Source organism: Macaca fascicularis, chromosome 7 (genome assembly GCF_037993035.2).
Source record: "Macaca fascicularis isolate 582-1 chromosome 7, T2T-MFA8v1.1".
Taxonomy (NCBI): Eukaryota; Metazoa; Chordata; class Mammalia; order Primates; family Cercopithecidae; genus Macaca; species Macaca fascicularis.
Window position 1 is genome coordinate 18,464,841 of NC_088381.1, and position 21,825 is coordinate 18,486,665.

At 59.3% G+C, this 21,825-nt stretch overlaps 1 protein-coding gene across 1 annotated transcript in view; it reads right to left on the reverse strand.

The window, feature by feature from the left end:
* The window catches only part of SPTBN5 (spectrin beta, non-erythrocytic 5), a 44,570-nt gene extending 23,480 nt beyond the window's left edge, over positions 1–21,090 (reverse strand). The window contains exons 1-25 of the mRNA XM_065547828.2: positions 20,781–21,090; positions 20,393–20,560; positions 17,602–17,718; positions 15,477–15,634; positions 14,746–14,974; positions 12,953–13,584; positions 10,889–11,027; positions 10,536–10,768; positions 10,129–10,282; positions 9,815–10,015; positions 9,481–9,690; positions 8,576–8,770; positions 7,710–7,862; positions 7,285–7,415; positions 6,812–7,051; positions 6,187–6,474; positions 4,986–5,226; positions 4,694–4,833; positions 4,433–4,532; positions 3,625–3,795; positions 2,972–3,136; positions 2,358–2,572; positions 1,806–1,992; positions 1,359–1,559; positions 1,008–1,124 (exon numbers count right to left, since the gene is read on the reverse strand). Coding sequence (XP_065403900.1) covers positions 1,008–1,124; positions 1,359–1,559; positions 1,806–1,992; positions 2,358–2,572; positions 2,972–3,136; positions 3,625–3,795; positions 4,433–4,532; positions 4,694–4,833; positions 4,986–5,226; positions 6,187–6,474; positions 6,812–7,051; positions 7,285–7,415; positions 7,710–7,862; positions 8,576–8,770; positions 9,481–9,690; positions 9,815–10,015; positions 10,129–10,282; positions 10,536–10,768; positions 10,889–11,027; positions 12,953–13,584; positions 14,746–14,974; positions 15,477–15,634; positions 17,602–17,718; positions 20,393–20,560; positions 20,781–20,996 — 5,001 coding nt within the window. The 5' untranslated portion in view covers positions 20,997–21,090. The remainder of the gene's footprint in view (positions 1–1,007; positions 1,125–1,358; positions 1,560–1,805; positions 1,993–2,357; positions 2,573–2,971; positions 3,137–3,624; positions 3,796–4,432; positions 4,533–4,693; positions 4,834–4,985; positions 5,227–6,186; positions 6,475–6,811; positions 7,052–7,284; positions 7,416–7,709; positions 7,863–8,575; positions 8,771–9,480; positions 9,691–9,814; positions 10,016–10,128; positions 10,283–10,535; positions 10,769–10,888; positions 11,028–12,952; positions 13,585–14,745; positions 14,975–15,476; positions 15,635–17,601; positions 17,719–20,392; positions 20,561–20,780) is intronic.
* Between the last annotated feature and the right edge of the window lie 735 nt (positions 21,091–21,825).

Sequence of the window (21,825 nt, forward strand, 5' to 3'; positions counted from 1 at the left end):
CCACACCAGGCTGAGCCTGGGTGACTCATCCACCCACCTGTCCGTCCCCCACCCATCTAGTCACCAATCCTCATCCATTCACCCACCACTCACACACCCATCCATCTACCTCAACTCATCCATCCGCCCACCCAGCATCCACCTACCCATCACTGATGGAGTAAGGACTTATTGTTCCATTAAGTGAACACCTGGTCTGTGCCCACTGAGGGCTCATTATTTAGCAGGGAAAGGTGAATGCTGGCTAATCTGGGCCAAGGAAGGGAGGGCACAGGAGGCATCAGACTGAACCCCAACCTCCATGTGTGAGAGAGAGGCAGAATTAAGCAAGCTGTCCAGTATAACCGGGGGGGTGCTCCGTGAGGCCAAGGCTACAGGCCTTTAGAAAAGATTCTCTGAAAGTCCTGTCACAGAACACACTGGAACTGGGGCTGTGCAGAAAGCATGCCCAGACAGGAGGACACTTCAGTGACAGCAGGAACCGGGACTGCTGTGGGCCCCAGGCTTTGGAGCTTGTGTGGTTCTGGGAGTCCAAATTCAGGAGTGAGGAAGGGGACTTCGAGACCTCCCTCCCTTCAGCCAGGGGATGTTTGTGGGAGGAGCTCGGCTTCAGGAAGGGCATTTAGTTAGCTCAAAGGATGAGAGGCAAAGCCTGGGAGGAATAAACCTGTGGGAGATATGGAGCAGGCTGGGGAGGTGACCTCAACAGAGGAGAAAAGTGCAAGGGGTGGGGTAGAGAGGAAGCAAGAGTAGGCGGAGAAACCCCAAAGCCACAGGGAGAGGCAAGACTCATAAGAAGATGAAGGGAGAAAGCATGTGCATCACAGTGCCCTGGTCGCCTTGGAAGAAGGGGCACTGTGGGATCTGGGTGGGCAGTGGGGATGGGGCTGTGTCTCCAGGAAGCAAGAGCAGGGCTCCATGCCTCTGAGAGAGCGAGGGTGGCAGCCCTCTTCCTGTGGTCCATCATCACCCAAGCCACACTGGAGGGGAGGCTCAGGACGTGGTACCTGGTGCTTCTTAATGAGCCTGAGGGTGGCTGCCTCGTCTCTGCCATAGTCCTGACTGCTCACCAGCGGCTGCTTCTCCTTCACCCAGCCCTCCAGCTCTGACACATCCAGAAAGTACTGCCAAGAGTGGGGCCGACTCACCTAGAGGATCTCAGGACTCTCCATCAGCCCTGGAGACATCTGCCCCTGCTCTCCAGCGTGCTGCACAAAGCGGCTTCTGTGCCCATGGGGCACCCATCAGCTCCCGGCCCAGAGCCCCCACTGACCCGCCTCCCTGAGAGTCCCACAGGTGGCCCCTCAAGGAGCCCTGACTTCTGCCTCGTCCCCCAACCCCACCTCCCTGCATCCTACCTGCTGGAAAGTGACAGCCTGCTGCAGACACCGGGCCCGCGCCTCACATGCCCTCTCCAGCTCTGCCCAGCGGTCTTCCAGCTCCTGGCACTGCTCCATGATGTGTGGGGCTTGGGGGTGCCCTGAAGCTGCCAGGCTCCGCCCAGAACTCAGCACCCGTTGCACCTGCCCCTGGTGAGCTTTTACCTCCACCTGGAGCTCCTGCCACAGAGCGGCTTGAGAGGCTGCTGCTCTTAACCCAGGGGCATCTGGAGCAGAGCCATGGATGTGGCTCCAGGCCCCAATCATGGCAAGATCCCCAGGGTCAAAATAGCTGGGGCAGAGATTTGGAAATTGGGATACCCAGTGGGGAGGGCTTAGAGGCCAGGACACCTGAGTAGGGGCAGAGCGTTTCTAAGGTCTGGGAAGTGGATGTCCGGAATCATGTAGGAAGAAGAGGGCTATTACCTTGTGCTTGCAGTGAAGGCTCTGGGCATCATTCAAGCACTCGGCATAGCTGGTGGGGTTGCTGCAGGGCATGTGCTCAGCCACCCATGAGAGCTCCATGTTTCTCAGGTAGCAGAACTGGTGCAGCTCCACTGAGGCCTGCAGCTGCAGGCCCCGGATGGCCAGATGCCCCTGCAGAAGCTCCAGCCTAGGAGGAGGTGGAAGAGATGGGAGAGGCTGGGAACAGAGTGAGGACAAGGCTCCTGGTTCTTTCCTCGGCCCAGACGGGGCCCGTGAAGAACAAGACCAGGGAACAGAGCAAAGCCCCACCTGACAAAGAGAGGCAGCGGAAGGGCGCCAGGGCCCCACCTCATGGCCTAGATGACTTGCCTGACCACACTGTGGGGGTCCTGCTGAAGATGTATAATGGGGTCTCCAACCCTCCCATCCAGAATGACTCTACCCATAAGAAGGGAGGAGGTCTAGACACGCCAGTCCTGTGGGTGCCACCCTGTGGGAACTTAAATTCACACGGGGGAGTGCCACACAGGTGGGTGGGAGGACAGGCCCCACCTCCGGAGGTGCTTCTGGGTCTCTTCCAGGATGGCCGGGGAGGCGGCCACGCCACGGGCCTGGGAGGCGAGGGCAGCCATCTTGGCGGCCAGGGCCCGGCTCTCATTCTCCAGCTGGTGGTGCCGTTTCTGCAGCTTCCGGCTGGAGCACAGGTCCTGCCCCGTTTCTGAGCCCTGCAGGGCCCCCTCGAGCTGCTCCAGCTGCTCCTTTGCATCCTGGGGAGGGACGCCGGGAGCTGCCTTAGGCTCTCCTTGTATAGCACAGCAAGTGGCCTTCCCGGGCTCTGGGACTGTAGGATTTGTAGGACCAGGTTCACCAGGGACCTCTGTCCCCACCACTGCCAACCCCCAACCAGAAGTGCCCAATCTTCCCCTGTTCCCTCACGCTTCTTTCTCCCTGGGGGACTCAAGCTGTGCTGACCACACGCTGGGCACACAGGAGAGAATCCTGTATTGGCCGACTGAGGGGAAAGCCACGCTCAGCTTGTCCTAGGCCAGAGGCCTCCAAAGGCTGCAGAGCCAGGGTCAGAACACCCAGACTTCTCCCTCCCCGTTCTGTCCAGCCCAGCCTGGACTCCGTCTCCCTCTTGTGCCCTGTCCCTCTTCCCAGCAGACCTGCAGCTGCCTCAGGAGCTGCTCCTGCTGTCCAGCCTGCCGGAGCTCGTCCCCACGCTCAGTCATCTTGCGGTTCAAAGCTTCCCACCTGCTCCTCAGGCCTTGAAGCCTAGTCTGTATGTCCTCCTGGCCACCGGGCCTCCTACTCAACAGCTCTCTGCCGACCTGGAGTGGAGAGAAAGGCCCAGGGAGCTTGGCTGAGCTGCTGGTACCACCCGTGGCCGCAGCAGGCTGGACCTGGGTGGCAGTGGAGGTGAGGGGCTGGCCACAGCTGCATTCCACAGGCTGCCTGGACGAAAGCAGTTCATGTGGCCCCAAAACTGCAGGTAGGAGGGTCCTCTGACCCCGGCAAATGGAGTGAGGTGAGCTGGCATTAGGTTGGTGGCTGGGGAAAGCCGTGTTCTGGTAGAGGCGGTCAGCTCTGGGACTTGCCACGGAGAGTTGAGGGGGAAGGGATGGATGGCGGCAGCTTTGGGACTGGTTTGGGTGCCAAGGGGATGCCAGCAGCATCAAGGAGACTTGGGGAGGGAGGTTCTAAGTTCAAGCTGAGGCAGATTCTTCCTTCAAAGACTCTTCCATGAAAACAGGTGGTGCAGTAGGGTTGGGAATTTGAAGACAAGGAGGCTCTGCACTCTCTGTCCCGTGTCCCCCACCTGCTGCAGGGCCTCCACGTGTCTGCGGGTGGCGAGAAGCTCGCTCTCAGCTGCTTCGTGCCGCTTGAGTGTCCGCAGAATGTTTCTGCGCGCTCCGGAGGGCTCATGTGCCGCCATCAGCCCCTTGTCCTCCATCCACTGTGTCAGCTCCGCCACATCCCGCTTCCACTCCTGCCAAGAACCGGGCAAGCGTGGGTCTCAGAGCACGGGGGTGGGGGCTGGTGCAAGGACCTACCTCTAAGGGAAGGGATCCCCCACGGGGAAAAGCAGGACCAGAGCTGGTTCTGGGTGGGGCCTGGGGTTGCTGCTCCCCGTGTGGGGCAGAAGGGCTGTGCCTAGAGAGGAGCAACGCCTGTCGGGTCCTTGCTGCTCTAGCCGACATCAGATCCCCTACGGCTGCACCTCTCCAAACACAGGGGAGCTCAGGGAGCCCCCAGCCCTGCTCTGCTGTGGGGGCTGAGCAAACATTGGACAGAGCCAAGGCTGGCAGCTGGTGCCACGACCTGTGCAAGACCCTAAAGTGTGGCCCAAAGCACTGGGGAAAGGGCGCAGTGGGAGGAGGGGGAGCGTGGGCTTAGTTCAGAGGCCCAGACATCAGGCCCGGCCCTGCGTCTGCGGGCGGTGTGGCCACAGCCCCAGTTTTCCTCATCAGGAAAAACCTGAGCTGTGCTGCCTGCCTCACACAAGGTGTCGAGAGGATGAATGACACAGCAGGTGAGGGAAGTGCTCTGTAGGCTGCACAGAGCTCCGCATGGTCTCAGGCCTTCTTCTCAGGGAGGCCACATGCACCCTGGGCCCTGCCCCTCACCTGGAGCTGGAGGGAAGCCAGCAGCTGCCTCCTCCTCTGCTCACTCCTGCCCTGGAGCCTGGTCCACTGTGCCTGGACACTCTGCAGTTGCTCTCTGACCCTGGAGGGCCGGGGGAGTTGGAGGAGGGCATGGGAGAGGACTCCCACCGCAGCGCGAGGTGCACTCTCCCCTCACCCCCCACTCTCCCAGCCCCAGGGCGGCCGTCTGTGCAGGCTGAGAAAGGGTCGTCTGCGGGTGCTGCAGACTGAGGCCAGGCTCACATGTGTGCAGCTGGGTGCTGGCTCCGAACCAGCTTCTCGCCGCGTGCCCGCAGAGCCTCTGCCCGAGGCCCCAGGGTGCTCAGGAGCCGCCCAAATTCCCGGTGCTGCTGCAGCAGGCTCAGGGCCTCCCTCACGTCCTCCTGGGAGTGCAGAGACCTGAGGTCATGCCTGGGAGGGTGGGAGTCAGGACCATCTCACCCGCCACTGTCCCAGCCCAGCTTCCGGACCCAAGGGGATGAGCGCCCTCCAGTGACAGGGAGTGACAGCCTAGCTCCACATTCCTGCTCCATACCCCAAGGTTGTCCAGGTGCAGCCAGGACTCGTGGTTGGCACAGGTGGCAGTGAAACCATCCACTTCTCGGCCAAACTTCTGCAGCTCCAGCCCCTCTTGCAGCCACTGCTGCCTCTGCTCCCACACAGCCTTCAGTTTCTGGCCCTGCTGCCCCAGGAGCCTCAGAGTGTTGGCCACCTCTTGGGAGTCTGGGCAGTCCAAGGCTGCCATGGGCTGGCTCTGAGCGTCCAGCTGCTGCAGTCTGACCAGGATGACAGGCAGAGAGTCAAACCCCAGCAGGCCCCCCTTGTCAGCCTCCTCCTACTCTCACCTCCAGGGTTCATGCATCTTGGAGCATGAATGAGACACTGAATGTGATAGGCCCAGCAGAGTGCTTAGGATGCAGGGGTTCCCAAGCTCCCACCAGCTCCAGCTGGCCGTCCTTAAGTGTGGACTGTCAACGGCCAACGCCTGGCCTAGAGGACATGCGGAGGCAGCACAGCGCAAGAGGGAAAAATCACACAAGCCACACAAGCACCTGATCCCAGGGCCACTGCAAGCCCCGATGGAGCCTTTGAACAATTAGAAAAGGTGCCCCTCTCAGCAGGTGGCTTGGGAACAGGTAACACCCTTGTGTGAATTAGAGCAAGGCTCCACTTCCTCTGAGCTGCTGCAGCCCTGAACCAGGTACTGGAGTCTGGCAAGCTGAGGACCAGATGCATTTCAGTGCCCACTTGACCACCTGCCAGGCGCCCTCAGGTGGGGCACAGCCTGTGGACTGTCCCTGGTGGCCTTGCCTGCCTGCCAGCCCATAACATTGTCCCTGCAGGAGGAGAGGCACCGACTGACTGAGAAGGTGGGTATCTCAGGCCCATGGGTGGGTCCTGAGTCATTCCACTTAGGGGCCAGTGGGGTCCGTGTTATCCAGGATGGCAGGGGAGGCTAGATGCCCTGATTGAAAGCAACGCATTGGGCCCACCTGGCGGGGGCCGGCCAGGCCTGGGCTGGAGAGAGCCTCCCAGGCAGCTCAGTGTCCTGGGTCTCTCCTTAAAGCGTACAGGCTGCCTGACCAGTCCTCAAGCACCATGCCAGATGCCAACCGGTCTGGGCCCCTCCCCGGGGAAATCACACTACTTCCTGCATGCTCTTTCTGGGCCTGAACTCAGAGCCCAGAGCCCTGGGCCCAGTCCAAAGCACACCCCTTCTGCCCTCCTGTCCTGACCTCTCCTGCCACAGGTGGATCTCCTCCAGCAGGTCTTGGTGCTCCCTCAGCAGCCGCTGAGCCGAGGCCACATCCACCGACTCCTCCTTGCTGCGCAGCTGAGCCTGGACACTCTCTGCCCACAGTAGCAGTTCCTGGTTCTCCTGCAGGAAGCTCTGCCGGGCCTGAGCCTCAGCCTGGCCCCGGGCCTGTTGGGCCACTCGTTCCTGTACTTGCTTCAGCAGCCCCTGCAGTGTCTCCACCTGTCCTTGCAGAGGCTGGCTCTCTGCGTGGCCTGACTCCTCGACCCTGGGAGACAGGGTGCGCTGCACAGTCAGTGACCTGTCCTAGGCCCAGTGCCCCAGGCGCACGTCCTCCTCCCAAACCTGCATCCCCCAGGGAGAGTGGTGGTGACTCTGAATGGCCCACCCCACCCTTGACCTGGGGGCAGCAAGAACAGGGCTCTTCCTGTCCCCAGGAGCATTTTCTGCTGATCATCCCCCCACCTTTGCCAGAGCGCTTCTGACAGCCCCTCCTACCTGTCCTCTCCCCAGCCCAGTTTCTGTCCCTTCCTCATTTCACTACCCTGCCCACGCCTTCCCATGGTCGTCACTGCCTCCCAGTGCCACCACTGCACTGGCCGTACTTTATGACCACCCTTTGGAGGAGGTGGACCCTCCTCTCCAGCACCAGAGTCGTCTTCTGGGCCAGCTGCAGGGTGTGGCGGGTGTCCTCTGAGCTCCCCGGCTGCAGGGCCTCCAGCTGGAGGAGCACGTCTCGCAGCTGGACCTGTGTGGGCCCACACTCCTGCAGAAAACTGCACGCTTCCGCGCTGTGCGCCAGCTGCACGGCCTTCTCCCTCTTCAGGGCCTCCAACTGCCCCCACCTGGGCAGAGGGTACGAGGTTGTCTCCACCACAGGGACACCTCCCCATCCATCCTGGAGCCTTGGCCAGAGCCTCACATGACAGAAGCTGCCAGACTGGCTGTCCCTTGCCCCTTCCCTGTGCCTCGGACATGTCCAGCCTCTCCACCTGGCACGGTGGGAGGAGGTGAGTCAGGCCCAGGCTGGGCATTGCGTCCGCCTGCCTCGCCACCTGCACTCCTGCCTCGTTCTCACCTCTGGCTCAGTTCCTCCTGCTGTCGTTGGATTTGTGTGGAGTTCCCAGGATATCTCTGCCTCAGTTGCTCAGCAGAGCTGCTGACCTCAGCCCAGAGGCCCTTTCCCACAGCCAGGGCAGTGAGGATGTTCTAGGGAAAAGGAGGACCCAGGCCTCTTGGGGGGCTTTTTCTTTTTCCGCACTCCCCTCAAGCCTATGATGTACCTCAGTGGTCCTCTTTGCTACAGGGGTGCCCACGTTGCCTGCCCCTGGAAGGACAGCCATCTGAGTCTTAAGGGCCAGGAGGCCCTGGAAATTCAGGCCAGCTCTCTACTCCCCTCCCCCAGGCAGGACGGTAGTTAAATTGGAGAACTGAGTTACAGCAGCGGACCACAGGGAGGCAGGGGCAAGGCGAGGAGGAGGTGCCAAGCTCCCAGGGCTGTACCTCATATTTGAGCTGTGTGACTTCCAGGATGTCAGCTTGGGGCTGCACCCTTTGGAGCAGCGCTGTGTGCTTCTCCAGCCACAACTGGAGGTCCCTACAGGAACTGCAGAAGCTAAACAGGGCCATGGCCTCCTCCAGCCCGGCCCTGCGGCGCTGGAGAGAGGTGGCCCAAGGCTGGGGTGAGGGTCGGGGAAGGTCAAAGGGGTGCTCCTCCCCATCCCAGCCCACCAGCAGAGCCCAGGGTCAGGGCCAGAGGGGGTCCCTGCCTCACTGCTGGGCCCCACATCCTCTCTCAGAGGCCTCTTGGCACCACCTGGAGGGAGCTGGCAAGGGCTTAGGGTAGGGTAAAGGGACCTGGCAGTGTGCTCCTGTCTGGCCTTGCCCTGCTGAAACCCCTCAGTGCCAGCTCTGCTCTTAGGTGAAATCCACACCGCTCCCTCTGCCTGCTCCACCCCAACCTGCCTCTCTAGTCTCTCCTCTGGCCATGGCCTCCCCAGCGTCTGTGCTGCGGGCACCCGGGTCTTCCCTTCCTCCACTGGGCCCCCTTCCTACCTTTGCACAGGTCCTGGCCAGCACCCCTGGGTTTACCTGCTTTCTGTTTCTCATTCAAGCCTCAGCTTTAAAGTCCTTCCCTCCAAGGTGTCTTCCCTGACCTCCAGCCTGACCTGGGCTACCTTCTCATGTGATCCCATCACACCCGCGTCTAATGAGTTGTCTAACGAGTTGTCTAACATCTTCTTGGCCATGATAAAAGCTCCTTGAGGACAGGGAACATGTCAGTCACTGCCTTCTCCCCTGGGATCACTGCGCAGGAGTTGCTGGCACAGGGTAAGGACTCGAGCATTTCTTGAAAAAAGAAGTGTTACCTCTGCCAGGGCCCGCACACTCTCATAGTCCTGACCCAAGTGGTCCTGTGTCTGGAGTATGGTGTTGGGATCAAAGTCAGGGTCAGGCTCAGCTGGGAGAGCCGTCTTCCAGGCATCCCCAGGGTGGCAGGAAGCCTCACTCCAGGGCCCTGGGTTCCTCAGGCTTTCTCCTGGAGGGCTCAGGGCAGACTTCACCTGTGTGACAGAGGGCAGCGTGTCTAGAGAGGGCCCCATCAAGCAGCAGGGGCTTTGGCCACCCCTGCCTCTGTGCCCTGAGACCTGGAGGGCCTGAGCTGTAGCTCAAGGGGTGTGTGGGACATGGGTCTGGGGGACAGGAAACTTCCTTGGGGCTGAGAGTCGAGGGGCCAAATGTGAGCACAGGATCCGATGGCTTTGATTTCCACATCATGTGCTACACACACAGCTTCTTGAATGGGGGCTGTGAGCCAAGCTGTACGTGTTTTAAAGAACTTTGGGGGCTCAATGAACTGAGCAAGGGGTGTCAGAAGGCAGTCTGAGGCAGTGATGAGTCCAAACCACCAAGGAGGGCTAAGTCAGGAGAGACAGCCAAACAGGGCTGAAGGGTCACTACCGGCCTGGATGCAAGTGGAGGGAACCTTCCTGGAGGAAACTGCTTAACGCTCTGAAACTGCCAGCAACGGGGGCCAGGTCAGGCTGTATCTGGATGCCCTCGGTCGGCGTGGGCAGACAGGATTCCAATACTTCTGGGCTAGGTCAACAGGTGAGATGCCCCTGAGGACTAGGGTGAGGGACACCCACAGCCACGGGAAGGCCACGAATTCCAGGCCAGAGGCCACAAAGGCCCTCCCATTTTTGTCCTCTGTGTGGCCCAGCGGCAGTAGAGCAAGGGAGACCAGGCGACCTTCCCTGTCCCCCGTCCGCACCGTGAACAACGACGCCCGGGCCGAGGCCGCCCGCGCCTGCTCCTCCAGCCGCCGCAGCTCGGCCGCGAAGGCGCGCAGGACGCGCTCCAACCGCACGTGGCGCCGCAGCAGCGTCTCCGCGGCCGCCTGGTCTTGACCGCAGGACGCTCTCTCCAGCGAGGATCTCCGCTCGCGCAGCCACGAAGCCGCCTCCGCCGCGTCCGCGAAGTACTGCAGGAGGGGGTCGGGGGGTGTGTGGATGAAGGGGCGCGGCTGAGCGCTGGCAGGTCCCGGCACCCCTATCCCCCGCCTCGCTGGGCCCCGCCCCTACCCCGCCCGTACCCCTCCCCGCTACCTGCAGGACCAGCAGGGCTGTCTGCAGCCGTGCGCCGTGCTCCACCACCCGGGTCTGAAGCAGCTGCCACGCGCCCTGCACGGCCTCTGCCCGTTCCCCGGGATCCGGCTGCGTCGGGGGCCTGCGGGCGCTGAGATCGCGTCCCCTCCGCACGAGATCTACGCACACGGCCTGGTGGCGGTGGACCTCAGCTTCCAGGGCCTAGCGGCGGGCAGAGCAGGGGGCTCAGTGAAGGAAGAACAGGGGAGGGCCCGGGGGCCGAGAGGGAAGGGTGCAGCGCTAGCGACTGGCGGGCGTGCACGGGGAGCTGCCACCTTGTGTTTCTGCAGGGTGCCTGCGATCTGGCTGAGATCCCGGCCCAGGACCGCATTCCCCACCCGCTGTCCGCACTCCTTCAGCCAGGCTTCCTCCTCTTCACAGTTGTACAGGAACTCTGCCAGCTGTAGGGTCTGCTCCAGCAGGGCCCGCCTGAGGAACAGTAGGGACCACTGAAGGACATGGGGAGTAGTGGGGCATGGGCAGTGGGTTCCCCTCAGGCGTTAGACACTCCCCTTAGGGTTTTTCTTTTCCCTGGATGACTCAACAGGTGAGACAGAGGTTTTGGAAGTGAGGGTCAGTATGGAGAAAACTGCCAGGCCAACAGTACTTTAACCTGGGCAGGAGATAATTTGGGTTACAGAAAAGTTCTGGGAAAGGTGGAAGAGTTGGGGCAGTCTCTTACCGGGCCCTGACAAGAGCCACCAGGCTCTGGTGGAGCTGGACCAGTGTCTTGGCCTTGGCCTGCAGCACCTCCACACTGGTGCCCAGGGAGGAGTCCAGCTCTGCTGTCTGCTGGGCAAGATGGCTCACATGGGCTCCGTGGGCCAAGACTTGGGCCTCCAGCAGGTCATGCCTCTGCAACAGCTCCACCACTTCTGCCAGCTGCTGCCCACAGGCGGTGGACCTGGCCGGCCCCTGGCCAGAGATGAGTGGTCATTGCCGTGGCCCCAAAGTGCTGGGTCCCTCTGAGCACTGGCACTGGGGAAGTCCCCCCTCCTGCTGTGTTTCCCAAGGGCCTGCTGGTCCAGTGCCCACCTGCAGCTCCTCTAGCTGGTGGGAGGCAGCCTCCACCTCCTGCAGCAGGCTCAGCACAGCCTGCATGTCTGCCACCTGCTTCCTCTGTCCCTGCAGACGCTGAAGGAGCCTCTGCCAGCGCAGGGTAACTTCCTCCTGCCTGGAGGACGTGAGAATAAGGGAGATCTCCTCTGGGTTGGGGCAGGGAAGCTACTTCAGGGTTCCCGGTCCGTGATGGGGCTTGGCTGCCCTGGAGGAGTCTGACCTCTGTGGCTGGGGCAAGGCCTATGGACTCTGAGAGCATCCTAGCAGGGGGTGGGAGGGGCAGTGTGTCCTATCTTTGGACACATGCAGAGAAGCCAGAAGGAGGGCCTGGAAGGATCAGGCTGTCAGGGCCCCCTACCTTGCATGCAGTCCCCATCTCAGTTGATGAAAACTCGATCCTTCCAGGTGCCCAGACGAAAAATCTTTTTTTTTTTTTTTTTTTTTTTGAGACAGAATCTGCTCTGTCACCCAGGCTGGAATGCAGTGGTGCAATCTTGGCTCACTGCAACCTCCATCTCCCAGGTTCGAGTGACTTTCCTGCCTCAGCCACCTGAGTAGCTGGGATTACAGGCATGGGCCACCATGCCTGGCTAATTTTTGTCTTTTCAGTAGAGATGGGTTTCACCATGTTGGCCAGGCTGCTCTCGAACTCCTGACCTCAGGTGATTCACTTGCCTTGGCCTCCCAAAGTGCTGGGATTGCAGGCGTGAGTCGCCGGGCCCGGCCTAACATCTTGATAACTCATTTTCTCACAGGCCACGTCTGATCTGTCTGCAGATTCTACTTGGCACTGTCTGCAAAATCTATCCAGAACCTCACCCCTTATCACCACTGCTGCTCCGTCCTGGATTACTGCAATAGCTTTGTAACTGGTGTCCCTGCTTCTGCCTCTGCCCCTTGGATCTATTCCCAACATGACATCCAGGCGAGCATCACAAAACAAAAGTCAGATCGTGTCACTCCTCTGCTCAAGTCCTCCACTAATTTCCCATCTCTGAGTAAAAACCAAATCGTTACTGTACCTGCAAGGCCGGGCTTGACCTCCATCCCCACCCCTCACCCCTGTGCCCGCCTGACCTCAGCTCCTGCCACTTGTTCACTTTGGCCAACACTGACCTTCAGGCTACTTTTCAAACCTGCTAGGCATGCGCTCGCCTGAAAGGACACTGCATTTGCCGTGTCCTCTGCCTAGAATACTCTGTCTCCCATGTCTGCATGGCCAGCTGCCCACTTCTTTCTGGTCTTTACTTGGAAGTCAACTTCCCAGTGAATCCCCTCTAGCGACTCAACCTTAGCACCTCATATTCCCCTATCCTCTTTATTGTTATTATTATCATTATTATTATTATTTTTTGGAGATGGAGTCTCGCTCTGTTGCCCAGGCTGGAGTGCAATGGTGCCATCTCTGTTCATTGCAACCTCTGCCTCCCAGGTTCAAGCGATTCTCCTGCCTCAGCCTCCCGAGTAGGTGGGATTACAGGCACTCACCACCATGCCTGGCTAATTTTTGTATTTTTTAGTAGAAACAGGGTTTCGCTATGTTGGCCAGGCTGTCTTGAGCTCTTGACCTCAGGTCATCCTCCTACTTCAGCCTCCCAAAGTGCTGGGATTACAGGCGTGAGCCACCGTGCCCAGCCTCTCCTTTATTATTATTATTTCTTTATTACCATATGCTATGAATTTTTCTTATTTGTCTGTTTTCCTTAGTAGTGTGTAAGCTCATGAGGGAGGGAATTTTTGTTTGTTCTCTTCTCTACTAAATCTCCAGCAGCTAGCACAGTGTGTGGGATGTAGTAGACACTCAATCAATTCTTGTTTAGTGGATGAATCAGAGGCTACCTAGAAAGTGCTTTACCAATAGGGATGAATTACTGATGGTGGACTTGCATCACTGGGAGATAGATATTTGTAGAGGGAGCCCTGAACCCATAAATCACCCCTCTCCTCTCTGGCACAGAATGGGCACATGACATGGAAGGATGGGGGTGTGGTAGGAGAGCCTCAGCCAGTTGTGAGGAGAGTTCATGTGCTGGGGCTCACCTGCGGGCCACATCTGCCCAGCTGTGGTACTGCTCCTGCTGAAGGATGTCTGCAATCTCAGCCAGGGCCTGGAAGCGCCCCTCCTGGGGCAGGATGCCAGCTTCCAGCATGCCCAGCCTCTGGATGGCTGCCTCCACCGTGGCCAGGCTGGCTGGCAGGGCTCTGGCCTGGTCCAGCACCTGCTCTGCATCCTTAAGGAAACTCTCCCGGAGAGCTGCCTTGCGCTGGAAGCGCCGGGCCAGGGTTTCTAGCCGCTCCAGCTGCAGTAGCCTCTGCTGCAGGGCCTGGCTCCTTGCGGCCTCTGCCCATTCCAGCCCTGCCCAGCACTGGGACAGCTCTGCAAGGCCCAGGCCCTCAGGAGGCAGGAAGAGCCTGCGGTTCTGGGCTTGGAGTGCTGTCTGTAGCCGGAAGAGCAGGGCCTCTGCAGCCCCTTGCTGCTGCAGCCGGGGTGGCTTCTCCTGGGTGCGGAAGATGGTGAACGCTGCCAGTAGCTGCCGCATGGCGGGCAGCGAATCTGGGAAATCCCGCGCCTCCAGCTGCGCCTGCTTCTCTGCAATCCAGCATAGCAGGTCGGCCACCAGCTGCTCGTACTGGGTCTGTAGCGCCTCTGTCTCCTGGAGCTGAAGCAGGATCTGGTGGAGGGTGTAGGAAAGGGTCAGGGTCCTTCTCGGGACAGGCCCTGGAGTGGACACTGAGTGCCAGCCAGAGTTCCCCAGGTGGGCTGTAAGCTACTTCTCTGAGCCGAAGATCCTTTGAAGTGGTGGTACTCCCACCCCGGAGAACTGGGTTTGCTTGCATTGCACACTCAGACCCAGGAGCTTGGGGCCCTCTCCATGACTGAGGGTGAGGCTATCCTGCCTTCCTCCTCTTGTTTTACCCATTTGGCCTCACTGGTGGGGGTTGAGGCCCTTCAGGCTGCTGTTCTTTTTCTAGGCCACCTTTCCCTTCCCTGCACCCCCTACCCCGCAAAGCAGCTGACAGCCCTTGGCCTGTGTCCCCCCCACCCACACCCCAACTGAGATACCCACCCTGAGAAGAGCACTTCCAGGCCTCAGCCTCTGCCATCGTGTCCAGAGAGTAAGAAAGCCCCCCAGAAACATGAACTCTGTGTGGCCCCAGCCGGCAGAGCCTCTTCTGTGCCTGTCCTTGCAGAATCCTGGCTCTCTAAGCCTTTTAATCCCATTAGAAGCTTAATAGCCTGAGAGTCGGGGAGAAGGGAGAGGCCCAGGAGGGGCCATTCCTCCCCTGGCTTCCCTTGTATGCCAGGCACCATGCTGGGCCCATGACCCGTGCTCCCTGGAACACTCACAAGGGCCTTCTTTTTTTTTTTTTTTTGAGACGGAGTTTCGCTCTGCCGCCCAGGCTGGAGTGCAGTGGCTGGATCTCAGCTCACTGCAAGCTCCGCCTCCCGGGTTCACGCCATTCTCCTGCCTCAGCCTCCCGAGTAGCTGGGACTACAGGCGCCCGCCACCTCACCCGGCTAGTTTTCTGTATTTTTTAGTAGAGACGGGGTTTCACCGTGTCGGCCAGGATGGTCTCGATCTCCTGACCTTGTGATCCGCCCGTCTCGGCCTCCCAAAGTGCTGGGATTACAGGCTTGAGCCACCGTGCCCGGCCTCTCACAAGGGCCTTCTGTCATCCAGGCAGCATCATCTCCATGTGGTAGAGGGTGCACAGTGAAGTTGGGTGACTTGGCCAAGGCCACGCAGCTAGTACGTGGCAGGGCAGGCTTCATGCTTAGGCCTGTCTGCCTCTGGAGCCCTTGCTCACCCCACCCCTCCTTTCTCCCCCACCTTAGTGAGTCTCCTCTGGACAGTCTGCCCCTGATGCAGGCGGGAGCAGTAGTGGTAGTAGAGGGAGACGTAGGTCATGATGGAGCGCTCATCTGGCTGTGTGGCTGCCACGTCCTCGGGGTCCAGCAGCTGAGCGATGCCCAGCTCCTGCTCAGCCACCAGGAAAGCAAAGGCGAGGTTGTGCAGTGGGCGGTCTGGACGCAGGGAGCTGTAGTCCAACAGGTCTGGCCTGGAAAGAGAGCGAGAAGGGCTCTTCACCAGCAGGAACCTATTGCTTTCCTTTCAGTAGATTCTTAAATGCACTCATGCTCCTATTGGCCATTCACATCTTCTTGTGAATTCGTTTTCCCAATAGTTATCTGAGGCCCTGCTGAAGGAGTAGGACTCTGATAGAGAAAGAGGAGGGTTCATTCGGCACAGGGACCAGGCTGGGGGGCTGGGGGAACCTCCAAAGGGCAGGTGCTGCCAAGGTGAAGAACATGAATAGAATTGGGGGGCACAGGAAGTGCAGAAGACTGGGGTCAAAGGTAAACTTGGCCAATCTCGTGGCATTGTCTAGGGAAGGGAAGGGAGCTAACCCAGAGCAGGGACTCAGACATCAGCCCCTTCTACATCTGTGTCCACTTTCCCTCCTTCAAGCCTAGAGATGTGGGACAATGGGCAGGCTGAGGACCCAACCCAGGCATCACTGGCCAGTGGGTGGAGGCCTCCTGACGAGGGTGGGGTCACACCTGTGGGCATGGATGAGGGCATTGAAGCCCAGCCCATCGCTCCAGCTTCGGGAGAAATCGGTAATGTTCACGTTGGTGTAGCTGGCTGTCTTCCGCTGGCACCAGACCAGTAGGGCTTCCTTGGTGGACAGCAGGGCTGCGCTGGCCCCGAACTCCTCCTGGCAGGACAGGGCAGCGGGGTCACCATGCAAGGATGGGGTGGGAAGGCAGACAGCCTACAGGCTGTGGGAGAGGCAGGCTGGCTACAGCCGGATCCTGCTTCTCCCCGGCCCAGGGTCAGTGTGACTCTCCTCTCTTTAGAGTATCTGATTTTACCCAATTTCATCCACGGTGGGCAGGGGTTGGGGGTGAGAGCGACGGGCCTTCCAAAGAAGTGGCGCAAGGGAAAGCCGTCCCTGCAGAGGCGCTGGCTTTGCATGACCACAGGTGACCACACAGCAACAGCTCCCATTTTTTGAGCCCTCTGATGGGCCAGGTGCTGTGCTAACTGACCTCGGGCTCATGGGATTGTGGCTGGGTTTCATGAGACTGGGTCCCGTCACTGCAGGCTTTCTGTGAGCCAGGCCCGATGTTATAGGCTGGAGTGCAGTGGTGCAATCTCGGCTCATTGCAACCTCCGCCTCCCAGGTTCAAGCAATTCTCCTGCCTCAGCCTCCCTAGTAACTAGGGTGACAGGGACACACCACTATGCCTGGCTTTTTGTATTTTAGTAGAGACGAGGTTTCAGTATGTTGGCCAGGCTGGTCTCAAACTCCTGACCTCAAGTGATCCGCCTGCCTTAGCCTCCCAAAGTGCTAGGATTACAGGTGTTAGCCACCACGCCCAGCCTCACTTCCTGTTTATAAACTCAAAATATCAAGGTTCAGCGGGTTGCACTTCCCCCTGCCCTCTGGGCCCCAGAGCTTGGGTAGGAAGGATGTGCATGGTGCCCACATGACAGGGAGTGGAGTCTCAAGGCCCTGGGTCCTAGTGAGGTCAGGCCCCAGTACCCTGCATGGTGGGGCCAGGCTGGCAGACAGAACTAGGGAAAATGCTGGGATGGCTTGTGAGGGAGCTGGGCTAGCCTGAGCCCAAACACATCTGAGTCAGCGGCAAGCAGGGCCAGAGGGGGCTGCAGACAGGCAGAGACGGTGCTGCTCCCAGGGGCCTAGGCTGCAGGGGGCACCTGAAACTGGCCAGGGGCCTGGGGAGGTGAGTATGGCTTCCTGAAAGGGCTTGAGGTCAGTTAGAAATCCATCCGCCCCTCCAGCCTTCAAATAGATGCTCAGCCCTGCAGACGCACAGTTCTCCTGCCCTCCTGGGGCTCAGGCCCTGAGTTTCCAGGCCGTCCTGGACTTGTACCAGATGTGTGGCTTCTTTTCATGAGGGTTTCATTCTCCAGGTTGACTTTCCTTACCTACTAGAATTGAGTTTTAGGTGGCATTCTGGAAATCATGAAACTATGAAAAAGGATAAGTATAAGGACTCTTTTTTTTTTGAGACAGGGTCTCACTCTGTGACCCAGGCTGGAGTGCAGCGGTGCGATCACGGCTCACCACACCCTCGACATCCTGAGCTCAGTTTATCTTCCCACCTGAGCCTCCCGAGAGCTGGGACTACAGGCCTGTGCCACAAAGAGTTTACAGTCTTTCTGATCCAGTGCGGGGGAAAGAGGTAAAATGGAGGAAGTGGGGGGCCATGAAAGAAACGCTGTCTTTGGTCTGTAGGGTGCCGGGGACTTTGTAAACCTCCAGAGCTGGGACTCCCTCCACACACTGCATTTCTCCCAACAGTACATTGTGGTATAATGGACATTACAGAGCCTCAGTGCCAAGTGGGGAGCAACACACAGGGGTGAAAGTGGGTGCTGGCAGTGACCGTGAACCCTCCCTAGTGAATGACTTGCCCAGACCTGGTTTGAAGCCCATGGCCCTGGCCCTCACTTTAGCATATTACAACGTTACAGTATCTCTGGTATCCTGGGTTCTTCACCCATGGTTGAAGAGTGAATATTGACTTTGCAGTTTCCAAGATCTCCTATGGGAATCATAAAAGTTGCATGGAACTTCTCAGTTCCCAGGAGTCTGAGGTGAGGCGAGGGCTGGGCTGAGTCACCAGGTGCTGGGTGCTGGGGACTGAGCCATACCTTGTCCAAGGAGATGTGGGAGATCTGGAAACGCAGAATGATGACCCAGATGAGTCCCAGGATGAGTGTCTGGTCTCCATCCACGATGTTCTCTGGCCCAATGAGTGGTATTGGCACCTGTGGGCACAGTTGGCTGGGCTAAGCCATGAAGCCCATGTCCAGAGAGGACTCAGTCACCAAAAGCTTAGGGTGCCAGCTGCGGGATGGGAGGGTCCTGGAATCTATCCTGCCCCAGCCGGGAGGTCCCCCAGGGAGAAGCCGGCAGGGGATAAGTCCAGGAAAGCAAAGGCGTCCCGCCTGGTTGGAGCCATGGCCTCAAGCCCACCTGGGCTGGGCCGCTAGAGCAGCAGGACCCCCTGTGTGTGGGCTACAGGTAGACCTGGGCCAAAATCAGTGGTTCAGCTACAGGGTTTGGAAATGAGGGGTCATAACAGTCAATGTGTGAGCCCAACAGACAATAGCAACTGTCTGCCTCCATCTCCCAGGGTGTCCTGGGATATCCAGGGGTGGCTGGGTCCCTGGGCTCACACCCAGATCTCAGCCTTCTTCATCTGTTCCAGCTCCAACACGGCCAGCTATAAATCCAGATTCCCAGGCTCCACCCAGTCAGACTGCCTTGGGCCAGAGCCTGAGAATTTTCACTTGAACAACCCCTTGGGTGGCTCTTAAGTACACCAACGTTGAGACTCCTCTGCCCTACATCTTGCCACGTGGACAGGGAGGATGGGTGAGTCAAGGGGAGAAGTCCCGCAGGGTCTGGCCCCCAGCCCCCTCTGGCTCCGTCTTCCTCTCTGTGGAACCACACAGCTCCAAGCCCATCGGATTCTTGTAGTTACGTGGGATTCTAAGCACAGGACTTCAGACCTTTGCACGGCCGTGCCTGCTGTCTGAAAGTATCCTCCCAGATAACTGCATGGCGATTCACCTCCCTGCCTTTGACTCTTCATGCAGATGTTGCCTAGCCTGACCACTTTATTTAACATAGAAACCTAAGGACTATTTCTCCCACCCAAATACACACTCTCGATCCCCTTGCCCTGCTCAAGTGAGGATCTTGACTTTGTTTTCTGATGTATCCTAGTGGAGTGGCACACAGTAGGGAATCAATCAGTAAGTACCGAATGGAGAAAGAAAAGGAGTGAGACATTCCCTAAGACCTGAAGGGCAACTGGCTTCACCCGGCCACTACTAGCCTTGTGGGAGGAGCTGCAGCCCTGGGTGTCCCCCTGGGTAAGCTTTGGTATATCCGTGCTCCTGGGGTGGATTCCACCTGGTGTGTCAATCACCTTGCCTTAGAGTTGGAGCCTCTGGGGAGTGGGGTGTTTGTCTGCTCCTCCCAGCTCCTGAGAGCCTATCCTCCCGACTTCCTATTGAGCGATGTCACGCTGGTGACTTAAACTCACTGTGCTGGGGTATTAACGCCACAGGATCAGCGAATACAGCACACTGGAGCTTTTATTTCCCCCAGAGAATCATTTGTTAAACATTTACCAGCACACCGCTGATCTGGGTTCAATGAACCTGTCTCCCATTGAAGCCAGATGCCTCGAGGTGGGGGTCTGGGCTTTGCTTAGTGTAGCCCAGTGCCTGCATAGAATGCCCAGGGCATGGGAGCGTCTCCATAAGTGAGTGCATCCCTCATTCTGCCACACATTCCCTGTGTGTTTGCAGCAACTCTCTCGTCCTTTCCAGACCACAGTTGCCTCCTATGTGTATGGAGACGAGGATGTCACCCTCACAGGTATCAGTGACATGCTGTATATAAAGCTTGGGGAGAGCTGCAATGCCTCTGACAAAGGCTATGGAACTTACACCCCTCCCACATTCCTGGAGGGGAGATGACTGGCTCACAGGGTCACTGTCCCTGGATCAACTAGGGCCCAGCATTCTGCAGCTGGCAGAGTTCTGCTCTTGCACCTGCTCAGGACAGCGGTCGCTCCCCTTCCCTTTGCTTGGGTTTCTCCCCTCCCTGGCTTTCCTCCCATACACCAGTACCCCAGGAGGCTGGACAGAAGCTCCACTCCAGGACATAGTGATGGAAATGCACAGTCAGGCTCTGTCCAGCCAAGCCCAGCTCAGTGACTTCACAGCCTCCAGGGACAGCACCTCCAGGAGCCCTTGGTCTTCACGTTTCCTGGTTCCCAGTGATCCCTTTGCTCCACCCCACCCCTGCACAGGCCCCTCACCCTGGCCATAAGGGTCCCTCTGTCCCTCGAGCTCCGGCTTCCTTTTACCGGCCATCTCCTTGACCTGTCCCTTTCTTTCAGGTAACTCTGGCTCCCCTCATTTGCTGAGGCCTCCTCCCTCCTTCTCCAGGACAGGCCCTGCTCCTCTTCCTCACCCACCGTCTTAGTGTCCGCGTCTCTTCCCTCTGTTTCCCACTTGATGCCAGCCCACCATGGCCCCACATCTGGGCTCTGTTGGCCGGTTAACCATCGATCTTGCCTGGTAAATAATTCAGGGCCTCTGTTTTGTCATCTGCGAAATGAAAAGCCTAAGATTCTTTCGGCCTAGAATCCTGTGAGTCTCTCTTATGACAGAGTGACATTTTCCACCCCAGTAGGGACATGGATCGCTCCTGCCACAGCCAGCTGGGTGCTCTCCAAGTCACGGGTGCTGTGCGAGGAGGGCTTGGCTTCTGCTCCTCTGTGTCCCAGCTGCTCCCCCTGTACTCAGGCCCCAGCTCCTCTGCTCTGCCCTGTGACCTGGCCCAGGAAAGGTGACCCAATAGTTCAGCCTGTCCCAGCTGCCTGCCCCAGCACCATCCCAGACCCCTTTCCCTGGGGCCCACCTTGGCCCTGAGGAAGGCCAGGGCTCGGCTGCTGTTCTCCAGGAAGTGCACGCGCAGGCGGCCCCGGCTGGGGGGTGGCAGGGCCTCCCCTGAGATAAGCTCCAGCAGCCGCAGGAGGTGGATGCCATCAGCCAGCTCTGTGTACAGGTTCCGGATCTTGATGCCCACCTGGGGAGGGGACGGCGGCAGGTATGGGGTCAGCCCAGCTTCACCTGTCCTCCCATCCTGGGACCTGAGAGGTGTGACCCAGAGCAGCTGCCTTGGAAGAAGGAGCTCTGGCCTCAGCATGGCCTCAGGCAGACGACCCCACAGCTCGCCCCCGAGGGCCACTGGCCAGAGCTGGGGGCATGGTACGGGTGGGCTGTGGGTCACAGCTGGCTATACTCACCTGGCCGCACTGGAAGACGTTGTTGATCCACTTGGTGAAAGTCTTCTCCTGCATCTGCATGTGCCGGGCCTGCAGCTTGCGAATGTGGCCCGTCTCGTACTGAGAGTCCACGGTGAGACTTGGACTGGGCGGGACCCGGAGGTTCGTGCTGGGCCTCCTGCTGCAGCGCCCTGCAGCTCCGAGGAGCTCCCGGGGACTCTGGGGCTGACCAGCCATCAGGCCTGCAGCCCTTTGGGGATGAGGAACTGCTGGACAGCCCCCTAAACCTGGAGGGCATGCAGGTTAGGGGATGATGTGCCAGGGGCCTGGGGTCCTGCCTTGCCAGACTGTCCTCACATTTCATGGCGGTTGCAGCTTGGAGACCAGCCAGGTAAGGGCCAGTGCTTCTGATCCCCTGTGCTTGAATGTCCCAGGGTCCCCTTTGCCCCACCCCACCTTCCAGATTCTTCTTTCCAGAGCCCCTGCTGCCAGGTCCCTCTACCGCAGTGACTGGAGCAGGTGGAAGGAAGACAGGAAACTGCTTACCTTGGTGACGCCCGGGTCCTGTGGAGGCGACCCTGCTGGATGGATGGAGATGGCAGATAGCAGGGGTTGTGCAGGGAGGGAGAGGGACATCAGGAGAGGCCGAGGCCGGAGTGCGACCGCACCACAGCCCTCCCCTTGAGCCAGCGTGCTGGGGTGACGGCACACAGGCGGCATTGTCCTCCCACCTGCCACAGGGCGTGGCCCAGACTGGGAGGGGGTGGCTCAAGAATGCTCCAGGGCCATTGCCAGATGATCTCCTCCTTCATCATCCTCCCTTCCCCGCCAGCAACTTCCCCAACTCCAGGTGGGGGTCCTGGCTCCCAGGACGCAGAGGCCCTTGGGGTGGTCCTGCCACCCCGGGTTGGAGCTCTGTGGGGGTGCTGCAGTCTGCGTAGGAGGCACCAAAGGGCAGAGCCTCTGTGGGAAGCCTGTGGACGCACTTCCCAATCTGAGGCTGCCCTCTGTACCCTCGTGGGGCCTCTCTGTGAACACCCAGGGCAAGGGTATGAGGGAGCGTCCT